At 53.7% G+C, this 19,544-nt stretch overlaps 3 protein-coding genes across 11 annotated transcripts; 1 reads left to right on the top strand and 2 right to left on the bottom strand.

Moving 5' to 3' along the window:
* Positions 1 to 2,657: 2,657 nt before the first annotated feature.
* NFKBID (NFKB inhibitor delta) lies at positions 2,658 to 10,044 on the bottom strand. 6 transcript variants are annotated; one of them, XM_041732152.1, is made up of 12 exons: positions 9,862 to 10,044; positions 8,464 to 8,564; positions 8,212 to 8,272; positions 7,536 to 7,753; positions 7,114 to 7,304; positions 6,927 to 7,032; positions 6,667 to 6,813; positions 6,502 to 6,553; positions 6,260 to 6,408; positions 4,373 to 4,489; positions 3,886 to 4,050; positions 2,658 to 3,329 (listed from the first exon to the last, which is right to left on the bottom strand). In XM_041732152.1, the coding sequence occupies exons 4-12, from the start codon at positions 7,539 to 7,541 to the stop codon at positions 3,276 to 3,278; spliced, it is 987 nt and encodes a 328-aa protein (XP_041588086.1). In that variant the 5' UTR covers positions 7,542 to 7,753; positions 8,212 to 8,272; positions 8,464 to 8,564; positions 9,862 to 10,044; the 3' UTR covers positions 2,658 to 3,275. The 6 variants fall into 6 exon arrangements, with proteins under 6 accessions (XP_041588086.1, XP_041588052.1, XP_041588062.1 ...); XM_041732118.1 differs by lacking the exon at positions 9,862 to 10,044 and adding an exon at positions 8,668 to 9,214; XM_041732128.1 differs by lacking the exon at positions 9,862 to 10,044 and adding an exon at positions 8,668 to 9,214 and having other exon boundaries at positions 7,536 to 7,735.
* HCST (hematopoietic cell signal transducer) lies at positions 8,576 to 12,747 on the top strand. 3 transcript variants are annotated; one of them, XR_005984340.1, is made up of 4 exons: positions 8,576 to 8,697; positions 11,760 to 11,825; positions 12,236 to 12,367; positions 12,598 to 12,747. XR_005984340.1 is itself a non-coding variant. In XM_041732173.1 (4 exons), exons 1-4 carry the CDS (start codon positions 11,326 to 11,328, stop codon positions 12,636 to 12,638), a joined length of 234 nt encoding a protein of 77 aa, XP_041588107.1. In that variant the 5' UTR covers positions 10,157 to 11,325; the 3' UTR covers positions 12,639 to 12,747. The 3 variants fall into 3 exon arrangements, 1 of the variants encoding a protein (XP_041588107.1); XM_041732173.1 differs by lacking the exon at positions 8,576 to 8,697 and adding an exon at positions 10,157 to 11,362 and having other exon boundaries at positions 11,760 to 11,783; XR_005984341.1 differs by lacking the exon at positions 8,576 to 8,697 and adding an exon at positions 10,164 to 11,362.
* Positions 12,748 to 12,888: 141 nt separating this feature from the next.
* Positions 12,889 to 15,879, bottom strand: LOC121484864 (transmembrane immune signaling adaptor TYROBP). 2 transcript variants are annotated; one of them, XM_041744628.1, is made up of 5 exons: positions 15,735 to 15,879; positions 15,324 to 15,350; positions 15,037 to 15,171; positions 14,822 to 14,868; positions 12,889 to 13,123 (listed from the first exon to the last, which is right to left on the bottom strand). In XM_041744628.1, the coding sequence occupies exons 1-5, from the start codon at positions 15,793 to 15,795 to the stop codon at positions 13,058 to 13,060; spliced, it is 336 nt and encodes a 111-aa protein (XP_041600562.1). In that variant the 5' UTR covers positions 15,796 to 15,879; the 3' UTR covers positions 12,889 to 13,057. The 2 variants fall into 2 exon arrangements, with proteins under 2 accessions (XP_041600562.1, XP_041600563.1); XM_041744629.1 differs by having other exon boundaries at positions 14,822 to 14,865.
* Between the last annotated feature and the right edge of the window lie 3,665 nt (positions 15,880 to 19,544).

Here is a 19,544-nt window from a genome sequence, read left to right as displayed (position 1 = left end):
TCTAGGAATGGTCAGAGCTAGAGATTCAACCCAGGCCAACCTGGCTCTAGCATCCATACACTTAGCCATTTTGCTGACCTGCTGTCTAGAAATTCAAGGCTGCCCCATACGCCGTACAGGTTGTGCCCTGCAAAATTCCAAGTGATACCATTCACTTTCTAGACACTGTAGATTTGCATTTTTACTACAACTTCCCAGCAGGTGGCAGCAATATGCTATGTTCTAATGTCCGCTAAGTATACAATTTTCTGACAGATGCCCTAGGGAGGAAGCACCTAAATCTAAGTCTCCCAAAGAGCCTATGAGCTCACAGTGTCTCTTTATCATACATACACGTAAATACAAGTCGTGTATATTAAATATAGACGTAGCAGACATCGGGAGGAAGATGCCTACATGGTATAAATTGGACACAATGCCACAGCTTCATCGGAGAACTGTTTCCAACATTCTGAGATGGTTACATCTTTAGTTGTACTGAGACACTTTAGCAGAAATCTATGACTAGCACCACAGATGGGGGGAGAGCTGCCTTTATGTTTTCACAGCCAGGGGTGATCAACAGGATAACAATGGGTAAGGAGCTCCAAACAGGTGGGGCAGGAAATGGAAGGTCATTTTGCTCACTTTGCTCAGTGTGTGATTCCTTAATAATGTTTACATATTAATGAGGATACTTAGGGTAATTAATTTTAAAACACTTACTGAAATTCCAGCAGGAAAAATAAGTTTGCTATTGTTCATTTGATGCTCTTGTGCTACTAAGCTGCCCTTCTCTTCCCACTGAAAACAATTTGTTAATTTTTCTTTTAGTAATAGTCCATTAGAGACATTTAATCATTTTGTCATTTTATTTTTCATTTTGTTATTTTAATAAGTACGTGTATGTTTGTTGATACATGTTGGGATATACATCTTATATGTCAATAGACTCTAAGATGCCATCAATGATAAGAAATAACCTAATGGGGCACCTACGTAGCTTTGTCCCTTGAGCATTCAATTCTTGGTTTCCGCCCAGGACATCATCACAGGGTCATGGGATTGAGCCCCACATTGGGCTCCATGCTCAGCATGGAATCCTTCTCCCTCCCCCTCTGCCCCACTCCCCCTACTCACTCTCTCAAATAAATAAATAAATAAAATATCTTTAGGTACCACAAAGGAAAAAAATACAGAAATTAAACTATGCTACACTATGACTATAAGATGAATTCCAGTTAAGTTCTTAGAATCTATGAAATAACATTCCTATGAATTTGTCATGGGTCAGCTGCCATTATGTGCATACACAGAAGAGCAATGTATGCTGGTACAGGGCAGCTGATATGGGAGACTAACACAGATGGCTCCTGAAACCCTGCCTCCCAATTTTCAAGCCCTGTGTAGTACCTCCTCCCCAGATTCTAGCTTGGCCCTGTGAATGACTTTGACCAATATGATGTCAACAAGCATGATGTAAGCAAGGACTTCTTGGAAACACCAGGTGAAGAGACCCACCCACCTTCCTGGAGAGACTACATGGACCTAGAGATGCTCAGCCCACTCACAGTGGTTCCAGCCATCTCAACTGAGCTATCAGACATGTGAGTGAAGTTGTTTGGCCTAATCAGGCCTCTAGCTGACTGTAGCCACAAGAGTGACCAAAGAAGGATAGGACAGTCCAGTTGAGCCCAGCCTAGATTGGAGGATATCATGAGCAAATAGAGATGGTTGTTTTAAGCTAAGTTTTGGGGTGGAGACACTGGCACATGCCCTGAAGTATGCTTGGTTTATGGGATCCCTGGGTGGCGCAGCGGTTTGGCGCCTGCCTTTGGCCCAGGGCGCGATCCTGGAGACCCGGGATCGAATCCCACGTCAGGCTCCTGGTGCATGGAGCCTGCTTCTCCCTCTGCCTGTGTCTCTGCCTCTCTCTCTCTCTGTGACTATCATAAATAAATAAAAATTAAAAAAAAAAAAAAAGTATGCTTGGTTTGTTGTCCTTAAGAGGCTCTGAGCAGTGGAATGCTCTGAGAAGTCAGAGGGCTTTCGGCGGGGGCTCATGTAGGGGTAAGATTTGGACAAAGTCCAGGACAGAGGTTGTGGGGCAGTTATGAGAAGAGGGCATCGTGGAGGTCTTCTGTCTTAGTTTGGGTTTCTCTGGAAGAAGGATTTGAGGACAATTTATTGGTAAGAGAGGTGGGAAAGGACACAGAAAAGGGCAAGCAGACAGGAAAGGGTGTGTTATCAAGCCAGAACCAGTACGGGGAGCTGGGAGCTTAATTCTGTTGGGGAATTCCAAAAGCCCGTGAACACACACTTCCACATTATCTTCATAGAAGTGAGGGACCTAGAATATTTCTCTACCATCTCCTTTCAATCTCTGCTTAGAGGGCTGTTGGATGGAAAGTGGCATAAATTTGTTGGCATTTAAGGCTACCCATACCCATACCCACGCTCATACCCAGGGTAAGGCAGGCACCAGGGGTCTCACAATGCCCACAGGCAGTCAGACCGCCAGGATGAGGGTGGACAGGGTGAAGGCAGCAGGATATGGACGTGGCACCCACGGTCTGTTACACACCCCACCCAGGCACAGTCATCCAAACATGCCTCCTCAGCCAAGCACCACAGCCACTCCCCTGCACCAATGCCGCCAGAGATGAAGACAATGACAGTGCAGTCCAAACTGAGTTTAATAAGTTGTTTCAGATAGGGGAGAAATTCACTAGAAATGCGGAGATCAGGGATGGAGCCCAGTTGAGCTCTGAATTAGAAAGCATAGGACCCAGGGGACTTGAATCTAGGAAGAGTCCTTCCTATGTCTCAGGGGTAAGGACATGAATGGTGTGGGTCCTGGGGAGGTTTGGGGGTCATCTTAGGAGCTCTACTGGATGACACTGGGAGCTATTCTGGGGTTACCCCAAGTACTGTGTAGGGAAATCACATCTGGGGTTCTAGAGGAGTTGAACTAGACTTGAGGAGGGGAAGGGGGGCTCCAAAGGATCCCAGTGGAGAAAGGGTTAGGGTCTAAAGTGTTTCACAGAAACAATCAAGGGGCCTCGATTTCACAGAAATCATCAAGAGGGCTCCTTGTGGGTGGGGGAGGGGTATCACACCACCCCAAATATTGGGGATTGTTTACCCCCCCAGCAGCCATTTTGGGGTTTTAATGTAAGACCCCGATGGCAGGACATTCCACATACATTATCATCGATTTGCAACATTAGCATACGCTGGCTGTCCCACAGGACGGAGGGGACTGGAAAAATCAGTCCAGGTTCTGGGTTTGAGTCCTAAGAGGACAGGCCTGGGGGTGCCACACGGCTCCTCTTCAATAGCTGCCGAAGCTGTGGACAAGGAGGGGGAGGAAAAGTTAGGGAGGCTGGAAAAAGAGGTAAGGGACAGAAACTCTGTGAAGGTGGGGGGTAAAGTACAGAACAGAGTAGGGTCGATTGGGTTTGCAGGTCAGAGGTTCAGAGTCAAGGTGCAAGATTAGGGAAGATGGTTCAGGAGCCAGCACTAGGGATGAAGGATAAAGGTGTTGCTGGCTGGGGGTTCCCACTCTGGGGTTAAAATTCAGGACTAGGAGTCAAAGGTAGAGGCAAGGGGTCAGAGGTCACACTTAGGGCTGTGGTGGGGGGTCAGAGGTCATACTTGGGAATCAAAGGTCACACCCTGAGGTCAGGACTCAGGGTTAGAAGTAGAGCTTAGGAGGAGTCACCAGTACCAGGTGAGAAATCAAACACTGGGGTCAGAGGTCATACTTTCAAATCAGGGCTGTAGAGGATCAAGGTCAGCTTCTGAGATTAAAAGTCATCCTCTAAAGTCATGAATGGGTAGGGTCAGGGGTTCACACTGTTAGGTCAGAGGCCACTCCGCGGTCAGGGTGGGCCCAGTGCTCACCCCCTCAGGGCCCGGCCCAGGCCGCAGCAGGTGGACAGGCTGCTCGTTCTCCAGGTTTCGCAGCGTTGGATCTGCGCCAGCTGCCAGCAGGCGTCGCACGATAGCCTCCTGGGATGGCCCAGGGGGCAGGGCAGCTGCCATGTGGAGGGCTGTGTTCCCATGGGCCTGGGGACAGTGAGGGGAGGACTGCTAAGGATTCAGACTCAGCTGGCCCGGGCCTCTACAGTGCACTTCAGATTCTATCACACTCCTGCCTCACAGCCACATCCCACTTGTCCCTCCTCGCAGCCCAGAATCCTCTCCACAATCCCACTCCACATGCCCCTCCATCCATGGCCTATACACTCCCCCAATCTCCATCCACATCCTGTAGAGGCCTTGCCTGTGTTCCATTCGCTGTCCCTTCCCTAGCCCACGGGCCTCCCAACATCCCGCTGCCCTTCTCCATCTATCTCACACAATCGCACGTTCCGACCAAGGCCCCCACCTTCATGTTGACGAAGGCCCGCAAGTCTCCCTGTGGCAGCTCAAGCAGCAGCTGAACCAGGGTGGGATTGGCAGCCTGCACAGCCAGATGCAGAACAGTCTTATTGCTCTTTATCTCCTGTAGAGAAGGGAACGGCGGAGGTCAGGCCAGTCCTCACACCCAAGGCCCCTCCCACGGAACCCAAGAGCCCTTAGACACCACGTTCCTCCTTTGCAAGCACCCAGGGGTGCCTTACACAGTTATATGCGTTGTGCACTAAACAAGAGCACCACATTTAAGGGGTGCCATTCACACTGTACGCATCACAGGACCATGTGTTTATTATGACAATTTTCCAGCCCAAGTGTCTTTGAGGAGAAGACTCTTATATCTAATCCTCCAAAGGAGCTCTGGGCTAGCAGCTGCCCATATCTGTAGGGATGCGACTTGAGCAGCATTTTTTGGGGACCAACTAAGCCTATGTGTACTTCCTTATTTAATTGTTCTCTTCATATTTTGGAGCAAATAAAGACATATTGCACAGTGAAACTTGATTACCTGTTCTTAAAGAGTTTGTAATAATGGACATTAAAAATATGATGGGTTTATACAAGGCAAAACAACTTAGTTGGCTCACCAAATAAATAATGAAGAGGAGACAAGGAGATGGAGGAGGAAACGACTTTAAAAGTCCTTAAGGGACTCTTGGGTGGCTCAGTGGTTGAGCATCTGCCTTTGGCTCAGGGTATAATCCTGGGGTCCTGGGATCTCCCCATGGAGAGCCTGCTTCTCCGTCTGCCTATGTCTCTGCCTCTCTCTCTGTGTCTCTCACAAATAAATAAATAAAATCTTAAAGTAACACAAAAGCCCTATAATGGCAATATGTGGGCTTTATTTGGATCCTAGTCTTTTAATGAAAAAAAAAAAAAGCATATCACTTTAGAGTCAATCAGAAATTTGAACACAGGGATCCCTGGGTGGCGCAGTGGTTTAGCGCCTGCCTTTGGCCCGGGGCGTGATCCTGGAGACCCGGGATCGAATCCCACGTCGGGCTCCTGGTGCATGGAGCCTGCTTCTCCCTCTGCCTGTGTCTCTGCCTCTCTCTCTCTCTCTCTCTCTCTGTGTGTGTGTGTGACTATCATAAATAAATAAAAATTTTTAAAAAAAAATTTAAAAAAATTTGAACACAGCCAGGATATTTGATACTATGAGATTAACTTTTTTGTAAGGTGGAATAATGGTATTGAGGTTAAAAGAGTTCTTAACTTTAAAGACACAAATATTTGTGGATAAAAATACACGCTTGGTTTACTCTAAAATACTATAGGAAAGTTGAAGAATGGATGGGGCAGGACTGGTTAACAAGTTGCTGATTACTGATGTTGGGTATGGGGAGTTCACTATATTATTTTCTATATTTTATCTGTGTTCAAGTTTCTTTAAAAAAATAAAGCAAAATAATAAGTGGATGTTGAATTCTCTCAGGCAGCCCGTGAAAGAGCTACTAGCAGGGGAAGGAGAGTAACATAACTATGAAGCGTTGGATTCTGGCGTGAACCACGTGATTCTAATCCCCTGACACTTAGAAGCTGTAAGATTTTTGACCCCTGTGCCTCAGTTTCTTTACCAGTAAAACAGGAAAAGTAACAACAGTGCGCATGTCGAAGGGTATTTGCGAGGGTTCGGTTAGCTAATCTATGAAACTCCGTGTTTGATGAATAGTAAAGTGCCTGACCAATATAAGCTAAGATCAATAATATTATTCTCTGGGGCACAAAAGCTGAAGTAACGTGCTCAAGTTCACCAGGCTGGGAAGAGCCAAGTCAGCTTTTGTTTGGAAGCCCTGGACATCCAGGTGACCCATCCCACACACCTTTCTAGAGACCGGCTGCCTACTGCCCAGCTCACCTGGCTGGTGTGATCAGCACCCATGTGCAGCAACATCTGGACACAAGCCAGCCTGTCTCGGGCCTGGGTACTCAGTACCCGGAAACATAGGTCAGGTGGGTGCACGGCAACGTTGAGGGCCAGGATGGCTGTGTGGAGAGGGGTGAGGCCTGTGGAACAGAGACAGTGAGGGCTCTGCATCTGGGGCACCCACCCCACCCAAGCCCACCTGCCACACCCACCCTGTCGACCACTCAACTTACCCTCGAAGTCTCTGGCTTCCAGGTCGACCTGAACCCCTGAGTTAATCACAGCCTGAGGAGGAGAAGGCAGAGGGCTGGATTAGTCTCCCCAGGCCTGCTAGCCCTGGAAGCCAGGATGTGAGCGACCAGTCCATCCCATTCACCCCACCGGCCAGCTGGCCATACCGAGAGGACTCCTGGGAGCCCATAGGTAGCAGCCACATGCAAGACAGAACGTCCCTGATGATCGGTGGCATTGGGCTCTGCTCCCAGGTTCAGTAGATCCTCCACAATCAGGGGCTGGTTGGCGGCAGCAGCCACCAGCAGAGGGGTCTGCAGGAGATAAGAAGGTTAGTCTGAGCCCAAGTCTCCTCCCCTCTGCAAACCAAGAATCCAGGTCCCCAGACCTTCTGCCTTCAAATCCAGTCCAGGCCCCTGGCCCTCACCTTGCCCTTATGCTCCCGAATGTCCAGACGTCTGTATACTTGGAGCATCTCAGCTGCGGCATACGCTGCCCAGCGCAGCCCTCGAGCCGCGAATAGGTGCAGGAGCCTGAGGACAGGGAGGGGCAAGCAGTGAGCAGAGCAGCCCCGCTAAGCCAGGAACATGCAGACCGCAATCCCCTATACTCACGTGTCTCCCTCCTCATCCTGGGCCAGCAGCTGTTGAGGCCCCAAAGCCAGCATGTGAGCACGGGCTGTGTCCAGGGATGGTCCGGTGGCCAGAGTAGGCAACGGTGGGGGTCCTGACGGGAGTCCAGAACCTCTCCAGGATCCTGCCTGTGGCAGGGAAGGTTCTGCATAAAGCCGGGTATCCAGAGGGTTCTGAAGGATACATGTGGTGGGCAGACCCAGTCAGCTGAGAACTCCCTCTTCCTAACATACAGATGTACACAGAGTGCCAGGCAGAGTGGCTGGGTGCCCCGTCTACACCAAGTGACCCTGGACCTTTGGGCCTCAGTTTTGCCCATCTGAAGAATGGGATCTTAATCCAGCATGAGGGCAACTGGGAATTTTAGGGGTCCTTCAGCATCCTATTCCCACTCTGTATCTCACCTCCATCCCCACAGAATATGGACACTGCCGCCCTGGGTCGGAGGGTGGGTAGAAGTCAGGAGTCAGGAAGCCTTCAGCAGCAGAAGCAGGGTAAGAGTAGGGGCTGTCTGTGTAGGCAGCATGCGTGTTGGGGTCCCAGTCTGGAAAGCCCGTGGTGGGAGCCAGGCTGCCAGGTCCAGAACCCACAGTCTCTTGGTGTACTGGGAAGCGAGAATGGCCTGTGTGTGAGAGGAGGGGCAGGGGCAGGCCTGGTTACCAGAGTTGGGGAAGTCCTGACCTAGACTGGAGGACCGGAGTGAGGGCCTGGAATCTCCCAGGTACTGAGAGCTAGTACTTGTGGGACACCAAAGGGCTGGGACCCAGAATCCAGGGCACCAAGCGGTTGAAAGCTTGGACTTCTGCCACCTGGACTCCAGGGACACTGAGGGTTGAGCGCCTAGACTCTTGGAGCAACAAAGGGCTGCAAGCCTGGGGCCCCGGAACACGGAAGGACCTTCTACATAGACTAGCGGGCTCCAGAGAATCTGGGAGATCAAGCTGCTACCGGGGCCCAGCAAGAAAGAGGGTCTGGTCTGACTCCTAAGTTCCCCCAAAGTTCTAAGATTTAGAATGTCTGAGTCGGGAAGAAAGCTGGGGCTGCGCCAGCTGAGGGGACCAGATGGGTTTCCAGACTTACCAGCCTCACTCTCATTCACAGATGGGGTCAGGGACTGGGCCGGGGGAGGTGGAAACTGTCCCTGGAGAGGCATAAACAAAAACGAACGAGGGTGAGTTTATGTGACACAGCCCTCAGCGCCCAGTCCCAGCCGCAGCATCTGAGGCAGGGCCGCACCCCTCTCCCTGCTGAGGGCCCAGGGAGCCCTCAAGTCCCCGCCCAACGGGACAGGGCCTCACGGGAGTCCGCTCCACGGGGCTTCGCGGGCCTTACCGGTGCCCCACCAGCCTCAGGCTGCTGCTGACGGCGCCTCTGTTCTTCCAGGAGCTTCTTCACGGTCTGCGACGGGCAGTGGCTGCGTTCACCCCGGCTCACTACGGGGGGGGGGGGGGGGGGGCAATCAGAGGTCCTCAAGTCACCCAACTCGGGCACCCTCCCTCGACCTCCTGCGCGGAAAAACTGGCAGGCTGACGCCACCTGAGGACTCCAGAGCCGTCCTTAGCTCAGGTGCAGCTTCCGCCTCCGCCGTTTCCTTCCCTTCGCTCCGCGCTTTCCCCTCCGACCCAACTTTCCGCCAGCGTCGTGGAAACTGGGGAAGGGGGAGGGGCGCGCCCCTCTGCAGCACCCCCCCAGCTTCCGTCCCCCAGATCTCCCAGTCGCGGGGCCTGGGGGGCCGCTGGCAATGACGCCCTGGAGCCGCACGCGCAGCAACCCCGTCGCTCTGCCCTGAAGCGGACCTTGACGCACTGTCCACGGTCCGGTCCGGGCCCCCAGCCCCCTCCCCAGGGGACGACGAATCGACCGCCCGCTGGCTCGCCCAAGCCCAGACCCCATCGCCCCTCAGACCTGAGAGTCCGGGCCGCACTCTGGGGAGCCCTTGTCCCGGGACCCAGGAGTCCGGGCGCTCAGCCTCGCCCCCCCCCTTGCGCCCGGGAGCCCCGGTCTCCAGGAGCCTGGTCCGCAGCCCCCGGGAAGGCGAGGCCCCGAGCCCGCGCCCTCCCGCGCCCGGGTTCCGGCGGAGGAAGGGTTAAGCGGGGGAGGGCGGACTCGGAAACAGCCCAGACACGACGCGCTGACGTCGCGGCGCTCACGCAAGGGAATCTTCCATCCACCCCTTCCCCTCCCCGCGGCGCGCCGCAGGTGTCCCGCTGCGAGCCCGGCGGGCGGCCAGGCGTGGAGCTCGCGGAATCCCCGCACGTGGGGAATTCCTGCTCGGCGCGGGGGCCCGGGAATTCCCGGGGCGGGGGCAGGGCCGCGGTCGGCGCGGCCCGCGGCGGCCCGGCCTCACCACGGCGACCCGCGGCCGGCTTTGAACCACCACGCCCCCAGGAGCGAGGGGACCGGGCCGCCAGCCCCCTCCGCCCGCACCACCCGGGGACCGGGGCTCCCGGGCCTTTCACGCCACCCCGCGCCCGGACCCAGGAGTCCGAACCCCCGGGCCCCTCGCCCCCAGGAGCGCAGGCTTCCAGCCTCCCGGCCTCCCGGCCTCCCGGCCTCCCGGCCTCCATCACCACCCAGCAGTCCAGGCGCCCTGCGTCCTCCAAACGCCGCGTCCGCTCACTCTCAGCACCCAGGCTGGGCGCTCCCCCCACCCCCCGGTTCTCGGGGGCCGGACGCCCCACCCCGTGGCTCGAGGGGCCGCGCGCGCCTCACCTCCCCACCTCCACTTACCCCTCGGGTTCCGTGGCGCGGACTGCGGGCCCCCAGGGCCGCGGCCTCGGCGCTGCGCCAGCCTCGCTCTTGCCCCGCGGAGCCGCCGCCGGGTCCCCGGTCTAGGGTCCTGCCCCACGAGTTTTAAAACTCGTCTCCGGCCCCGCCCAGTCGAGGGCAGGGCCCCGCCCACAGGCCCGGGAGTCCCCGCGTCGCGCTAGAAGGGGCCCAGTCTCTGAATGGGCGGGGCTGACCCTGAGGCCCCCACTCCTGAGCCTCCCTCGGACCAGGGGGGCGCGACGGGGGAGGGGGGGGGACGTCTTTGGTTTGAGGGAGAAGCGGCCTGGGACAGAGGACACCCGAAGGAGGAGGGCGCTGGGGGCCTGGCCTTCTGGGTCTCTGTCTGTCCGAGGGGGTTCTGGAGGCTTCCATTTCTGGGGCCTGGGCTGGGAGGGGACAGTATTACTGAGTCCTGGGGCAAGAGGAGGCTGGGGTTCGGGACTTCCTGGTCCCGAGGGAGGCAAGAGCGACCTAGGTGAACTCAAATTTCTCCCTCTTCCCCACACCACTTTCTTTTCCAGAGGTCAGTTCTCGTCTATTCGTTCATCCTCAAGAATAGTTCATTACTGCAAGGGAGGTACTTTGCTGGGAGCCTCCGGATGGCTGTGAACTAAGAACAGGAATTCCCAGCCCTCAGGCCAACTGCCATTCCAGGGGTGGCTGGTTCTCAGTTCCCATCTCGGGGTCTGCGTTAATCATTTCTCCCGGGCTTTCGAGACTTCTGCACTCCTGGTTCTCCTCCCTCACATGCTGTTCCTTCCCAGTCTCCCTGGCTGTTTCCACCCCTTCACCCATTCTTGGGGGCCAGGGGCACTCCTCTGCCTGTACTCACTTCCTTGGTGATCTCACCCAGTCTCGTGGCCTTAAATGCCATCCATAAGCCATCAACCCGAAAATTTACACCCTCCAGCCCAGGATTCACAGATGCAGCCGTGGTCATTCAGTTCTACAGGGAGATCTGTCGGCATTTCCAGTTCAGTGTCCCCAGACCTTGGCACTTTCCCCCTAAACCTCCTCCCCTCTCCCCTCCTCCATCTTTTCAGTTGCTCAGTCCAGAAGCTCTGGTCATCCCGAATCCCTCTCTCTCAAACACACCCCATACCTACAAGATCAGTAAGTTTTGTTGGTTCCACCTCCAAAAGCTCTCCAGAACCTCCTCAGTGCCCACAGCCTGGTCCATCTGTCACCTTCCACCTGGACAATCATAGCAGCCTCCCTGGGCTCTGACCCTACCCCTAGTTCATCCCCAAAGGCAGTCACAGGGACCCGCCACTTCTCTCCCTCCCACACCTTCACACAGGAAGCAGGTGGCCTTGCCACCAGCAGAGTGACATCCGCTATTGCTACTTCTTTACTCCCCAACTGTTCCTCAGGACTTCTCTGGACCAAAGCCTCTTGCCAGACCCCTTCTAGCCTCAGCCTAGCATGGCCCCTTCCGGTGACATCCTGCTCCTGCTCCCAGGTGAAGCCAGTGGTTATGGGGCCTGGCAGGCAGAGGACTCATGAGAGGGGTGGCTTGGGTGGCATCTGAAGGGAGGAGTGCTGAGAGCAGGTCCTCTCAGCACCCCCTCCTTTCTGGAGATCCGTTTTAGCTTCAGGACCTGGTTCTTTGGGGGAGAGAAGCTGAGTCTGGGGTAGTTGCCTGTTCATCTCCCCTTCTCGCTGCCGGGTCTGTCTCTGTCTCTACTGCTGATTTTCTATCTCTGTGTGTGTGTCTGGGAACTCCCCTACCCATCTGGGCTCTTTCTCATTTGCTCTCTCCCGAACGGAGGTTACTTCTCAGGGCACCACCTTTTCCCTGCACCCTGTCTTGGGGACTGCCTCTCCCCTGCTAATCCACTTTCCCTCTCTTTTCACAGTAATTGCAGCTCTGGTGACCCCAGGTGAGAAATGAGCACGCCTTGCCCTCTTCCATGGCACTTCAGGTACTGCTTCTGTCCCTACAGGGTGGCCTGAGGGTCCTGGAACAGCCCCAGTGGCTCTCTAGCTCACCAGCTCACCTCTCACCAAATCAGAGCCCCCAGAGGACCTGGGGTCCTCTCTGGGTCGCCGTCTCACTGCCCGCATCACCAGATTGAAGCCCCAGGGACTCGACTACCCCCTAGCCTTCGTAGGGAGTCCCCGCTATGCCCAAAGCACCTCGTATGTCTCTTTATGCTGGGGGCCCCCACCCACCTCCTCTTTCATCCCCCAAGTCACCCTTGGGGAATCTCAGACACACACACACACACACACACACCCGCCAGGGACTTCATCTGCTCCCAGTGTCCAAAGTGCAGCCCTGAGGCTCTGGAACCTTCCTCAACTGCCTTCTCCCCTGGGCCCCACCCTCCAGGTTCCTGTTCCGGATGTGAGCCTGTCTCTCTGCCCCTGCTGGCAGGCCTCATGGCCGCCCATGCGGTGGTGTCGCTGCTAATCATTGCAGCAGTGTTTGTGTGTGCTTGCCCACGCCACAGGCCCACCCAAGGTGAGGACAGAGACAGGGTAGGGCCTGGAGGGAGAAGTGTCCCTAGGGAGGGGGCCCCCAGGGAGGGGCCCCCCAAGGGAAGCCCTAGAGGAGATGCTGGGGAAACCCTGGGGGCGGTGACTGGAGGGGAACTCCAGAGGAAACCCCTGAGGCAGGGGGTCCCCAGGAAGGTGGAGATGTGGGTGGGTGGTAGGTGGTCAGGCCTCATGCTTTCTCTCCCCCACCTCCAGAACATGACAAAATCTACATCAACATGCCTGGCAGGGGCTGACCCCCGTGTAAGTGAGACCTTGGACTTCTGACCCTCTGCTTCCTGTGTTGTGTGTGGCAGCACAGAAACACATTCCCCACTTTGGGGTGAAATAAAGCCATTGAAAATACCTCTGGTTCTAATTCTTCCTCAAAGAACCCCAGGGTCCCCAAAACCTCCCTCCCATTTATCTGTTTCTGGGTGAATGACACCCCCCCGAGCCCCACATATCCAAGCCCCCCTCAGCTGAAAGATCTGGGATGACTCAACAGACCTTTTATGTGCCACGTTTATTTGGGGGCAGTGGTGGAGAGAAATCTGACCTCTCAGAGAGGGCACTCTGTGGATCTTTATCTTGGTGGAAGTAGGAATAGGATGCAGGGTAGGTGTCAGGAATGAGTGGATCCAGGCATCAGGATGTTGACTGCCGTGGTTTAGGCTCATTTGTAATACGGCCTCTGTGTGTTGAGGTCACTATAGACATCTGACCTCTGACCTTGGAGCTCCTAATGGAGGGACAGGGTGGGAGTCATTAGTGGATGAGGTCTACTGAATAAACTTAAAACAAAATTCAGCCTTCTCCCAGTGGCCTATAAGGCTCCTAGCAGCTTCAACCTCGCAGCCACAGAAGAGATCTGGATTTTAATCAAGTACATTTAGTGTTTCCCTTTCTCCTCCACCTCATCATCATGCCTCAGCCTCAGGGCCTTTGCACATACTGTTCTCTCTGCCTGGAACACTGGTTTCCTAGATATTCCCGTGGATGGTTCCTTCTCCCCCTTCAAGTCGCAGCTCATGTCACTTTCTCAGAGAAGCATTTATTGATTTTGTCATCACATTTCTCCCCCCATCACCCACACCCCGCCCCCGTCACTGTCATATCAGCTTTATTTCTTCATGGTACCTCCCAAAATTATCTCAACTGTTCATTTGTCTATCTCCCCAACTAGGATGTAAACTCTGTTGCAGTGTAGGTGCTCAATAAATCCCACCAAAGGTTGAGTAAATGATAATCATGCTTTGCCCTAACATGTCACTGCCCCCAATAACTGAAAAGCTCCCTCATTTTCCTGGACCTCACAAGGCCAAACTCAAGATGCTTACACTTTACAAAGAGACTTTTTAATCCACAGGTGAGACAAAGCAAAGTTGGCTGCAAGTAAGTAAGAGACTTCACAGAACATGGCTCATATTTGGCGGGACAGGGAGTAGGGAAACCTATGGCCCCAAGAGGCAGCCCTCAAACTGAATCCCTGAAAACCTACATGAATGACTGGCCTGGGTATACATCTTTATGGGAAGGGGGCTGTTTGGCTTCCCTTAGCTTCACACAGGAGCCCATGACTCCCCAAAATGTAGAAGGGCACTGACAGAGAGGCAAGAGATGGAAAGCTGCCTCTGTCTGCATGGTGGCATTTTTTTTTTTTTTTTTAGAGAGAGAGAGAGCATGCACATTGTGAGGATGGGGGCAAGAGGAGAATCTTTTTTTTTTAAGATTTATTTATTTTGGAGAGAGAGAGAGAGCACAAGCAGGGGGAGATGGGGAGGGGCAGAAGGAGAGGGAGAGAGAGAATCCCAAGCAGACTCCCCACTGAGCAGGGAGCCAGACATTCCACAACCCTGAGACCACGACTACGAGGAGCCAAAATCAAGAGCCAGATGCTAATGGACTGAGCCACCCTAGGCACACCTGCATGGTAGTCCTTAAGAAGGGTTTCAAGATACTTGTACCACCCCTGGATCACATGCACAGTTTTGTAAATTTTTGTGTGAATTTTTCTGAGGAGTCTCTAGCTTTCATCAGCTTCTCAAAGGATTATAGGATCCCTCCTTCCAAAAAAGTCTAAAACTCCTCTCTTCAGAGTTACTGAATTGGGGCTGAAATCTGTTCTCTGCTCTTCTAAGAGCTCGTCCCAGAAATCATCCTGTCCCGAACACTTCAGCGCTTGCCTTCTGGCAAAGGCCTATATGTGCCCTTGCGAACATAAAACCCCACGTTTTCTCACACATTGTAAGCTGAGCATAAGGCCATGATTGATCATTGAAAGCCGTTTTGGACAGATGCCCCGTTAATCTTTGAGGGTTGGCAATGTTGCTCAGAAAGTGGCTTTAGGGTCTAGGTTCTAGAGGGACTGGGAAAGTATTTAAGACAGACACCCACAGGGTAGGAGTGACATGTGAGGAAGAGAAGCTGGTTTTCTCACCTGATAAGGCGACTCTGTCTCAGTGATGCGCTGTTTCCTGGTCACTGCTGGGGGATGGGGAGTAGAGCAGAGTGCAGAGACAGTTCAGGTGGTGAACTGGGACCATTTTGCTGTTGCGAAATCAGCCCCTCCATCATCCACTTTGGATGGTTGTGACTTGGGAGCTTCCTCCTCCCTCAGGGAGTCCCGGGCTATCCCTCGCCAGCCCCACTCACCTTCCACAGCCCCTCGTCCCCGAGGAAACATTCGGCCCAAGGAGTACACGGCCAAGGCAATGAGGAGGGTCAGCACCAGGTCCCCCAGCACGATCCCTGCCAGCACACCAGGACTCACCACGGGGCAGTTGCATCCTGAGAATGTGGCCCAAAGGTTTGGGGTGGTCAGTGGGAGTTGGGAATTGGGAGGAGGTGTCAGCAGGGGAAGGTTCAGAGAGATTGGGGAAGAGATGGAGGTGGGGAGGTCTTCGGGAGGTAGGGAGGGAGACTGCAGAGTCTAGGCCTACCGTCCTGTGCCTGGATAGGGCTGAAACCTGAGGGGAGAAAAAGAAGGTAAATTGAGTCATGGGGCTGTGACAGGAGGGTGGGCACAGAAGGTGGGGAGGGTGGATCCTGAGAGCTAGGAAATGAGTGGAATTTTGTGTCTGGTGGGACCTGTGGGCCAGCATCAAGGCCACTGGACTGTGCTATTTCTACCCCGACTTGTCCTATTGCAACACCCGTACAGTCCCCTCCCCCCTGCTTCTACCAGAGGCCAAATCTTGGGGGCTCTGGCTCTGGGAGACAGACATAACTTTTGAGGGACGGGGATCTGCTTTCCCCCACCTCCCTTTTGGTTCTCTTTCTACCCTGTACCCCGCTCTGCCCCAAGCTGAACCCAGGGACTCGGGAGGCAGCTGTAGAAGCCCCCAACTCACCACCCATGTTCAGAAGGAGAGGCAGGAACAGGAGCCTGTTGGAAGGTCCAAAGACCCCCATGACACAGGCGACGCTGCTGGACACCAGAGTCCAGGGGCCGGTGGGATGTGGTGTAGCGTCCAACCAAGTGAAGGAGGAAGTCTGAGGTGGGCGGTGGCAGGAGGGAGGAGGGGACAATACAGGAGGAGGGACGGAGACAGATAATGCCAGGAAGAATCAGGCCGAGACACCGTGGGGGCCACGCTATAGCCTCTAAGGACTGGACGTAAAAAGAAAAAGGCTACATGCACCAATCCACCCCTGACCGGGGGTCAGCCATCAGTGCAACAGGACAGTCAGTGGCTATGACTGAAGCCAGCTTTTCCTCTTCCTGGCTTAAACAAGTCATTCAACCTCTCTGGGCCTCAGCTCCCTTACCTGTAAAATGGAAGAGTAAATTAGTACCTATTTTGCAGGGGCTTGTGAATTAATGTTTCCAGAACAGGGTCCAACACTCGTTAGCCTTTTATAAGCACCAGCTATAATTGTTTGGTAATCAGAACTTTGTGATATTTATAGGATACTGCAGAGAGCCATCGGGATATGGGTCCTAATAAGCTACAGGCATTCTGTCCTACGGTGTTAACTCTTTCAACCCCCACACCCATCTGAGGTGGTTGCTCTTATCATCCCCGTTGAGCATCTGCCTTTGGGTTCAGGTCATGATCTGGGATCGAGTTCCGCATCAGGCTCCGGGGGGGAGCCTGCTTCTCCCTCTGCCTGTGTCTCTGCCTCTCTCTGTGTCTCTCATGAATAAATAAGCAAAATCTTAAAAAAAAAAAAAAAAGACACTTGGCAAGGTGACACAGCCAATAAAGGTGATAATGAAACCCAGGACCCAAGGACAGATATTTGACCCTTAGAGGGAAAGAAAAAAAGAACCAAGATGAAAGACTGGGAAGGAGAAAGAGAGAGAAGGATAGACAGTGACGCTGATAAAACCCAGTACAGAAACAGGATCGGGGGTTTGGGGTGAGGCAATGGGAGACAACGTGGTGACCACCAAATGAGGAAGTAGCTGGAAGTGAGGACAGAAGGAGGGCACCCAGGAGGAGACAGGGACCTCTAGTCGTGCCCCCCCCCCCCCCCCCACTGCCAGCCTGAGCTGGGGCTGGCTAGGAGGAACCTGAGGTTAGGGCACTGGGGGATGGGCCAGTGGCAGGAAGCTCTCCTCCCCCATCCAGGCGTCACACTCCACAGCTACCAGGGCCTGGTCTTAGGGGAGAAAAGGGGAAACTGGATGCTGGTCATGGGACAGACTCAGTGGCGCTTGGTGGTGGGCGGATTTGGAAGCCAGAGGAGAGTCAGGGCCCAGTCAGACGGAGGTGGCACAGGCTGGTAACAGCCACCATCGCCCAGGCCTGGCCGAGTCCAGTTGCTAAAGAACCAACAACCCCTCCGCTACCACCACCGGGTCTGCAGTGAGCACGGAGAGACCGGGCCCTGGAGGCCCCACTGGCAGCACACCAGGCCTCAAGGTGGCTGAAGCCGAGTGAGCCACGGGGCAGTCAGAGATCAGAGGAAGCTCTGAGGCTGGAGGGTCTTGATCTGACTCAGGTGCTCGGGAGGGAGCACACTGACACTGTGGGGGGCGGGCAGGGAGGGGAGCAAGGGCCAGTTTATGTGAAGATTCTGTGAGGTCCATCAGAGTGATGTCTCTGTATATGCTCAGTGAATATGAATCACTACCCTCATCATTATTGTTATTGTTATTAGTACTAAAAGTCTCCAGTTCTGGGCTCACCTTGATAAAAATCCTCCCTCTATCCCTCAGACTCAGCCTCCGAATCTGGTCCTCCAGACGACAGCCAGGTCTGAGCTGTCCCCGAGTTCAGTCTCATAGCCAGCACACTGGTGCACCAACCAATCAGGGAGCTGCAGCCAAACGGCTGTGAGACCTGGAGCCCCCCACCCCCTTTTAATTGCCGTGATGTGGGGAAGTCTGAGGTATCCCAAGGGAATGCAGGTATCTGTAGGAGGGGGGCTAGAGGCTCTTTACCAACCAGAAATGAAGTATTTAAATATTTTAGCAACTGGTATGATTATACTGGTGCAGACCACAGAATGTTGGCCTGGCCTGGTCTGCCTGGACCGTCTCTGGGTGGATTAGCCATTGAGTGAAAGAAGGCTGAGATGGAGGGCACCCAGCTGACTGGGAGCCACCCCTCACACAGCCCAGGCTCCAGGAAGTAGGGCTGCTTCACCCTCCCATGAGATCCGCAAAGTGTCTCAATCTCTCCTGGCTGCAGCCCAAGAGTTGGGCAAGGCCCCAGCTGACGTTGCCAGAAGGCAGGCAATGTGTTGCGCCTGTGACAAGCTTGTCTGTGGAAGCTCCAGCTCCTCCCTACTCTCCCTGCTTCCATCCAGGAGGAGTCCATCCTCCCCCCAGCAGCCAGAGGAGGTTCTTGGAAAAGCCAGAGAACCAATTTTGTAAATGGCCCCACATTTTGAACGGCTCACAAAAGAGACCTGAGTGGCCAACAAGCGTGTGAAAAGGCACTCAACATCATCAGCCATTAGGGAAATATGGATTTAAACCACAATGAAATACCACTACACACCCACTGGAATGACTGTCTTAAAAAGACTGACCATTTCAGGTGTCAGCAGCGAGGTGGAGCGATTGGAAATCTCACACTGCCGGTAGAAATGAAGAATAGAGCCAACACGTTGGGAAAGAGTTGGGTAGTTTCTTAGAAAGGTAAATATTCACCGACGCAGAGATCCAGAAGCTCCACAGAACAGGCATCCTGACCAAGAGAAATAAAAGCATGTATTAACATAAAGACCTGCCCATCTTTCTGCCCTCGCCACCTCCCCCTCTTTCCCTCACTTCCCTTACTCTAGCTACACTGGCCGTCTTGCTGCTTCTTGTTTAAGTCAGGTTCATTCTCACCCCAGGACCTTTATACCTGCCGTTCCCCCTGCCTATGATGCTTTCCCCCAAAGTCCATGTAGAACTGGACCTTTCCCATCCTCCAGATCTCAGTTCTTATGTCACACCCTCACGGAGGCCTCTCCTGACCACCACTGCTCAAGTCGCCTCCCACCACCAGTTTTGTTTTCTTCCTATATTTATCATACCTGAAATCCTCTGAATTGTGTGTTCCCATTTATACTGTCCGCTACATCCTCTAGAATGGAAACTCCATGAGAACAGGAGCCTTTCTGCCTTGTTCACTGTTGTATCCCCAGCACATATAGTAGAGGCTCAGTAAATACTCTTTCAATATTGGACCAAATGGCCACCAGTAACAGGTTGCATTAAGCATGGCTCTTCATCTCTGCAGAGGTCTAGGGGTATCCCAGACATGGCCACCATTTCTTCTTGGATTAATCACTTGGCCGATAAGAATAGATAAGAATGCTAGTGTCCCCAAGTATCCCCCTGCTCCTTCTTCCAAGAGGTTTTTAGCAGGGCATCTGCCCACCAAACCAAAGACTGTATTTTCTGGCCTCATTTGCATCTAGAGTGACCATATAACTTCCTCCTGGCTGATGGGCAGTGTGGGAAGTAAATGAACAATTTAGAAGTCCTAGCCTTGGTGGAAGGTGCACTCTACTCCTCTTCTGGATTTTCTCATTTGCTGGAATTTGAATATGGGAATCTTGGAACAAACGGATGAGAGCAACATCATAAAAATGAAAGAGCAAGAAGACAGAAGGAGCCTCAGTGCCCATCATCTTGGAGGATCCACACCAACCCTGGACTTTTAGGTGATGGAGGAAGGTCCACCTTGTTTAAAGACACTCATGGCAGGTGGTCTCCA

Source organism: Vulpes lagopus, chromosome 2 (genome assembly GCF_018345385.1).
Source record: "Vulpes lagopus strain Blue_001 chromosome 2, ASM1834538v1, whole genome shotgun sequence".
In the NCBI taxonomy this organism is placed as follows: Eukaryota; Metazoa; Chordata; class Mammalia; order Carnivora; family Canidae; genus Vulpes; species Vulpes lagopus.
This window is presented reverse-complemented; position numbering and strand designations above follow the sequence as displayed.

Coding starts and splice junctions, on each gene's coding strand:
- NFKBID (XM_041732146.1), bottom strand. Junction 6,409..6,501: donor GGAAGCCAGAGACTTCGAGG/GTAAGTTGAGTG, acceptor TCTGTTCCACAG/GCCTCACCCCTCTCCACACA. Junction 3,330..3,885: donor CTGGGCCGGGCCCTGAGGGG/GTGAGCACTGGG, acceptor CCTTGTCCACAG/CTTCGGCAGCTATTGAAGAG.
- HCST (XM_041732173.1), top strand. CDS start 11,326: ATGGCCCCTTCCGGTGACATCCTGCTCCTGCTCCCAG. Junction 11,363..11,759: donor CATCCTGCTCCTGCTCCCAG/GTGAAGCCAGTG, acceptor CTCTTTTCACAG/TAATTGCAGCTCTGGTGACC. Junction 11,784..12,235: donor TGCAGCTCTGGTGACCCCAG/GTGAGAAATGAG, acceptor CCCACCCTCCAG/GTTCCTGTTCCGGATGTGAG.
- LOC121484864 (XM_041744628.1), bottom strand. CDS start 15,795: ATGGGGGTCTTTGGACCTTCCAACAGGCTCCTGTTCCTGCCTCTCCTT. Junction 15,351..15,734: donor TCTCCTTCTGAACATGGGTG/GTGAGTTGGGGG, acceptor TTCTCCCCTCAG/GTTTCAGCCCTATCCAGGCA. Junction 15,172..15,323: donor CCCTATCCAGGCACAGGACG/GTAGGCCTAGAC, acceptor CCACATTCTCAG/GATGCAACTGCCCCGTGGTG.